The 7196-nt window shown below is 41.6% G+C and overlaps 1 protein-coding gene across 1 annotated transcript in view; it reads left to right on the top strand.

Moving 5' to 3' along the window:
- The window catches only part of SHTN1 (shootin 1), a 45615-nt gene extending 40683 nt beyond the window's left edge, over nucleotides 1–4932 (top strand). The window contains exon 16 of the mRNA XM_062496519.1: nucleotides 4722–4932. Coding sequence (XP_062352503.1) covers nucleotides 4722–4932 — 211 coding nt within the window. The remainder of the gene's footprint in view (nucleotides 1–4721) is intronic.
- The last annotated feature ends 2264 nt before the right edge of the window (nucleotides 4933–7196 follow it).

A 7196-nucleotide genomic window follows, 5' to 3' on the forward strand; every position in this document is an offset into this window, starting at 1 on the left:
CTGGGCTTCCCTGGAAGCAGCTCAGTTCAGATCAGCAGAGCACTTCTGAAGCAAGTCTCGCTGTTGTCTACGTTTGCTATGCTTTGCTTTGTGTTCTGGAGTGCCCTTGGTGCATCCCTGCATTCATTGTGTGAGTGAAGCTAAACCAGGGCATGTGATCCAGCCTTTTTGGATGTCCTGGGGGGCCCACACGAGAGCTGGTTCAGTGAATCACCCTGAACTGTGTGCTCTGCAGCAGGGGCTGCTTCCCTCCACGCTCTGCTCCTGTTGTACCACTCCGTTCCCTACAGGAGCCTGTGCTAACTGAGCCAGCAGTGCCCTGCTGGACTGGATACCCTGCATGAGAAATCCTCCTGATTCCCTCCCACCTGAGGTTAAAAGATGCAGCTCTCTCATCATTTGCAATTCCTTGAAATCTAACCAGGGTTCGATTTCTTAATCTGTTTGCAGCATCTGAGCAAACCTTTCACATCACAGGGGAGGACTGCATGTCTCATAATTTCCAGGTGTCTCTTGCCTCGTCGTCTTTTTTCTTCACCTAGATTTTAATGTAGGGCTTGCTATAGAAAACCTGAGTTTTCACCCTAGGTGAGGTGTTACTTCAGTGGGAGAGGTTCTTGTGTGTCTGAAACCATTAAGGAGATGGTTTGGAATGTGTGAAATTTTGCTGAGGTGGTGCTTACAGGGGAGACATCAGTAATGTGTGTCCTGTAGAGAAACTGGGGCTTTACCTCAGTGTGCAGGTAACTTCCTCTGCAAATCTCTTCCCCAGTGTTTAACCCAGCAGGAGTGTAATTCTGGGACAGCTGACTGGAAGAGGGGACAGTTCATTTTCTTTGGGAGCAAAGAGAGTTCCTGTGACCTCCTGCAGTGTGTAGGCACAGAAGGGAAAAGCGTGTCTGGCTCTGCCCCCAGGATTTTGGTTGTTTGATGGGGCTTTCTTCAGCACTTGGTAAACATTGTGTTTCTGGGGTGCAGAGTCTTCTGCTGACAGAGTGCACTACAGAGAGGGTTAGTCTTAATCTGATGATTTTGTACAATTAAAGGATTTGTCCTCCCTCTCTCGGCTGTAATCTTAGTACCCCAAATCATCTACCAGCTCTGCAGGGAGCAGCTCAGCCTCAGCTGGAATGAGCTGCGAAGGTTTTCCAGTGCAGCCTGAGCATGGGCAATTTAGTTTAAACAACGCATGAAGAAAACAGTGGGATGTTCTGGAAGTTGGAGGTCTCCTCAGTTTTAACTGTTTTAAAAGCTACTGAGACGTTTTTGTTAGCTTGTACTCTTTGTGTGCCATCTCAGTGCAGGCAGAAGCTCTCCAATATTAAGTAAATTTTCTGATCTTTTTTTAGCTTTTTCAAAAGAAGTACCTGCAGTTCTGTTCTGCTGGCTGCTATGCTGACCACCTTTGTGTTCAGCTGGGTTTAGCAGGGGTGTTCTGAAATGGAGAAGGTTTCTTTCACTTCTTCACAGATGTCTGGTGTTGCAGGTAGCACTGGTACTATCAGTAGGGAACAGAGGGCTAATTCACCAGTGTCACTGTTCATATTCCCTGTAATCACTGTTGGACAAATACTGGTAGTACTCTGATGGAATTCTTTGTTCATATCAGACTTTCATACCTTGCAATTGGTGTATGTTTTACTGTTGCTCAGTATTAGCCTGTGGTCTTCTCTGGTTTATTCTCCTGCCTTGTAAAGAATTCTGAAATAATAGACACATCTGCAGTTTTTGCTTTTATTCTCCATGAGCACTGACGTAAAATTCTGTTTTCTAATGGATACCTATTACAATGATTTTGCAATGATTTCATGAATAGAACACTGACCCAGGTTAAATAATGCCAAGGTTCTGATATTACCAGAGGAAACAAAGAAAATCCAAGTCTCAGTTGACAATCTGATCATTAGTTTCTCCTTTTGTGCTCCTACTGGAAATTTTATGCAAAGGTCACAGCAGTGCTACTTCACAGGCTTTAGTAACCCTTTAGTATTTACACTTTATGTAGATTCTGTAACTATATAAACAGAACAGATCATTCCTGATACTCCTACATAACAAAGCATGGAATATTGCATATCCCATAGTATTAATCTCAAATGCATTTATCATCTAAATCTATTTTTCACAGTGCAGATTTGATGTGTTTAGTCATAAAAAAATACATGCAGACTTGTGAATAACTGTGTGTGAAAGAGTACAATAGAACTAGGGTCTCAATTTAAACATACAGTTGGACAAATAACAAGAATATTGATAACAGAATTAACAATCTCAGTGAGGGAAGAGCTTTGCACAGAACTAAGTGCAAATACCTTGGCTGGACAAAACTGAGTTCTTCAGAGCTGTGGCAGACTCTTGCCTTTACTCATTGCTTTTCCCAGCTTTATTTGTACGAGTGGATGCTCTTTTTTGAAAAAGAGCACCAAAATTATGTTCATTCTTCACACTGAAACATTCTGCTCTTGACAAACTGTTGAAAGTAAGCTGTGAATAACTGATAAACAGGGTTAATAATTTTTAACAATGCCTCAGCTGTAACAGCAGCATTGTCAGGCTGGTGCTGCACCAGTGTGAAGGATTTGGAGAAGGCAATACTGGTATAACAAAGTCGGATAGTAATTCTTATTTTTATGCTGCAAACACTGATTTAATCACCGGCTTTCTCCATTAAACTACTTTATATCGACATCTTTCATTTTTCTGTCCTTTGAAGGTGGTAAATATGATTGCCATTTTATCCATTTTTGTTATAAATGAAACAGACTTCAGAGCGTTTGGCTGTGCATCAGTTGTTGGAATGCTGCCATACCCTAATGCAGACTCCCCACTGTGAGCCCAGTGAAGAATTATACTTTGATTCACCAGATTGTATTAAATAGTCCAGCTGTTGGGATTTGAAAGATAGTTACCTCCAAAGTGAAATAAAAATGAACTTGGCATTTATGGCTTTGACCATTTTTATAGTGTTGGGCAATCAGCTTTTCAAAAGTAGCACTTTTAAAAATAACCCTCTTCTGGTTACACTGCTTTAAAAAGTTTAATTTGCTGTAACATTCAAAAATACCCCACCTTGTATTTTTCTGGAATGATTGACAACTTTTGCATAAAATAAGCATTATTTTCCTTTTGAAATCACTAGCTTCTGATGATAATCAAATGAGTCTGAAACTGTATCTATTAGTGCCAATTTCTGCATTAATTAACTTATACCAAAATTCTAATGTTAGAGACAATTCTTGTAATTAAAGCTTGAACATGGAATTTCATTTGCTCTATCCAGCACTGTAGCAGCAAGCTGAGTAAATTCTTTCTGAAATGGAAAGTGCAGCAGCTATTGTTTCTGTGATTATTTTTTGTTTTTAACCTGTTCATTTACTCTCTCCCCATCATGTGGGAGCTGGTGCAGTCTCCACCCAGTGTTCTAACTATTGAGTGGGGTGATCTCTTTCTTCTGTCACAATAAAGGGCAGCTCATGGCAGATGGATTGTGTAGCTGAATTTCTTTCTCAGGCCTCCAGTTGATTCTACCTTTTCCTCTCGAGGGTGTTACCTTACCAGTATGGACGACTGTTCCTTATAAATAAGCATGAAAATCCAGGGGAAAAAAAAAAAAAAAAGGAAAAGGTGCTGGGGGAAAAGGCTCTGGGTAAGCCTACAGTGCATGTAGGACATTCCAGCTTGAGGGATTTCAGCACCTACCCACTTTGGGCTCCGTGGGTATGGGCTGTGCATCCATAGTGGCATGTAAGGCCGTGCCTGAGGATGGGACACCACGGTGTGGCTGCCATCCTGAGCCTGCCTGGCTCCAAGCCCAGGCACTGGGCTGATGGCTCTGGGGTCTCAGGCTTTGGGGGCTCAGGCTCTGGAGGGCTCAGGCTTTGGGGGCTCAGGCTCTGGGGGGTTCAGGCTCTGGAATGCAAGGTGCAGGAGGCACAAGGCTGTGTTCTCAGGCTCTCTGGCCACCCAGCAGGGTTAAGGTGGCAGTGGGAACGGCCCAGTCTCCCACTTACTCAGGTTGAGCAGTCCCAGTGTTTGCCATGTTTTCTGCTGGCGCATGCATTCCAGCTAATCTAAGGATTTGCCTGTATGTGTTCAACATCAGTACAAAGCTTCTGAATACAGACAAGTGCTTTTAGTGTTCACAGGCTGATGCCAGCTTTAACAAATAACCCAGGTGTCTCTGACCTTTCCTTCCTCCTGCTCAGAGACTTTTTCATCCACACAAATCCCTGCACTGCAAACAATGGTGGTGTAACCCCATTTCTGCAGCACAGAGCGTGGGTCAAACGCCCTTGACAGTTCAGCAAAGCCAGAAATTCTGGTGCATTTCCAGAAATCCTTAGTGCTTGCTCCCAGTGAGACCAGCAGCAGCCAAGGGAACACCTGGTTATGCTGTGCCTGAACCATGCAGTGCAGCCCCCAAGCAGGTGGCTCTGGGATGAGATGGGATGAGATGTGGAGAAGCTTTTTTCAATTCCTTGCGAGTTCATTTTTCATCTTCCATGCCTGGCTTAACAAATGATCCAGGAGGGAGAATGTGACTTGCATTTTGTGCACTGCTATCTGTACATAACAGCTGGTAAATCCATAAATCTATTTATTAGCTTAGCAGACCTGTCTTGGCCATATGTGCTATAATAGAAATGCTTTTCTGTGTTTTTGTGCTCTTCTGAATATGTGAACTGTCATTTGTATTTATATATTTATTCTTTTCCCTCTAGATCAACCAGTCACACAGAACTGACAAGAAAAGCTTCTAGCAGCGAAAAAGAGACAGAATCCGTGGTAGTTTTAGATCCTGTGTCCACCAGTGGGGATCAAATACCTGAAAACGCCCTGGACCAGAACAAAGTGAAAGAGGAAAAAAGCAAGCCACTGCAAAAAGAAACTAACGTTGGGAAAATAAAAGAAACAGATAGTTCTAGCTGTTAATTGTTTCTCTGCAAGGCTGTACCTTTTGGGAATCATTATCTGGACATGTGAATTGCTTAGGTGTGTTACTAGGGGCCATGGTCTGTACTCCAGACAGAAATAATACAGATTGAAATGGTCTTTTGTATGCAGTTTTTGTTACATGCACTGAAGTGTTAAATAACTGTGTGTCACTCAAAATCCCTTTCCCATTTTAATTTTGCAGGTAAAGTTATTAATTTCTTAGATAGTGTCAGATACCTTTAAAAATGGATTTGAAGAGGCTTTTTAAACTCTTCTTTTATTGAGAAGATGCCTTGCTAAAAGTCTGTTCCAAGGCTTAACAGAAGCCCCTTGCATCCCTCTTGAGCTGGATAGGTTTGGGTTAGACCCTGTAAGTGATTACACCCTCATCAGCTTCAGTATAGGGGGTGTTGCTAATTATTAATAAAAATGTGTTTGCACACATTGCTCCAGAAATGTTTTGATATCCACTAAAACCAAGATCTTGCTGGTTCCCTGTCAGCTGTCACCACACAGGGAGGAAATGAAAAGCACAAGCACAACCCTTCTGTCTCAGATTGTCAGGGGACAGAGACTGAAATGCAGAGGCAGTGCAGCATCTCATTGTAGTACCAAGATTTTTGGCAGTGATGGCCAGAGTCAGGGGTTTGTGGGCTGGGACTGGTGTTCTCACTTGGGTTAAAAGCTTTGCAGAGGACTTGCTCCTGGGTTTTGTTTCAGTGTTACACAGCAGCTTTTGGCACTGCTGCAGCTGGAGTCTCTTTTTTACTGCTGCACAAAAATAATTTGCCTTAGGCTCTGGCGAGTATGGGCTGCATTTGAGATTCATTCTAGGACTGCAAGTTATTGAGAATCATCAACATTCTGAGAACTCCCAGCTGAAAACTCACAGTGCTAACAAATGAGCCCTTGCTTTGAACCTGGCACACACTGGTGGCATTAATTTCTTTATTAGGTGACACTTCAGGTGTCTGTATTTGATAACACAAATCCCAGTTTCCCTCAGCCCTTATTTCCTATGACAACAGTGAGATGGGAGCATCATTGATTTGCTCCACTGCCAATTCACATTCCATTGTAGTCTCTCTAAATTCAACACAGTATCTCATTCTTTTATAATGAACAAATGGAATCAGGGATTTAAAGATTGGTGTAAGTGAAATTGGGTAGGCACAATACTTGAATGCACTTGGATTCTTTTTTATTTAATTATTTGAAACAGTGATAGTATTGAAGGATGAATGTTCTGAGTTTGTTGGTTTGGCTCTGCATGCAACTGTCTGGTGCTTTTCCTAAAAATAAAATTATAGTAATGAGTGTGGTGGCTTCACATCTATTTTGGTGGGTTTTGCATGTTTGCTACGAAAATCTTGGACTTGATCTAATTACAGAATTACACACAGTTCATAAACTTGAGGAAATTTGTCTCTCATTGATATTTTCATTTCTTGGGGGCAGTTGCTTTTGGTTGTTAATTTTTCTCTTAGTTGTCTGTTACACTGAACTTAAAATGCAGAATTTCATATATGTATTTTTTCCTCGAATTATTGCTGCTGTATGTTCAGATTTTGAAATTATACAAAACCCAAGAGTTTTTAAACAAGTATTTCTTTTACTTAAACTGTTTTGTTACCTAGAACATAAATTTTTTTCTTTAACTTTTCATTGTTGCTTATTAAAAAGACTCCTGACAAGTTTCCCAGACCTTGTGGAATTGACTTGTTACTCAGTGCTGCTGACTGGAGCAGGCTTCCTACTGATGCCAGTCACAGCTCTGTGCCCAACATTTGGGGTTTGCACTGATAACATTTGTCTTGAGGGCTACAACTGGAGCAAAATCTCCTTTGCTGGCTGGATCTCAGAGCAGCAATGAGGGGGTGTGGGGGGATGGAGCAGCATAACAGTCAAGGCCTTTGTTTTTTTGTAGAATGTGGTGTTCTGTTTGTGTTTGTTTGTTTGGTTTTTTTTACTGTTTGTCAATGGCTTGCTCTTTGTATGGAGATTCTGATTTTTTCAAAACAAACATTTAGTTTTGGACTTAACACAGCAGTATTTGTTCTGACAATTTGGAAATTGTCAGAAATGCAGCACAAAATTTTGTGGTATTTTCAGTCACTGCTCAGTTAATTTGGTTTCAGCTGAAGGCAATGGTCCCTAGGAAAAGAGAATTCTAAGAGAATTTCTAAGAAATCTCTTAGAGATATTTAGCTCAACTGCATGAAAATAAGTGGATTTAGGAACAGTTAATAGATGAGTTCCCT

The sequence above is a fragment of the Cinclus cinclus genome, chromosome 7, assembly GCF_963662255.1.
Source record: "Cinclus cinclus chromosome 7, bCinCin1.1, whole genome shotgun sequence".
Lineage (NCBI taxonomy): Eukaryota > Metazoa > Chordata > Aves > Passeriformes > Cinclidae > Cinclus > Cinclus cinclus.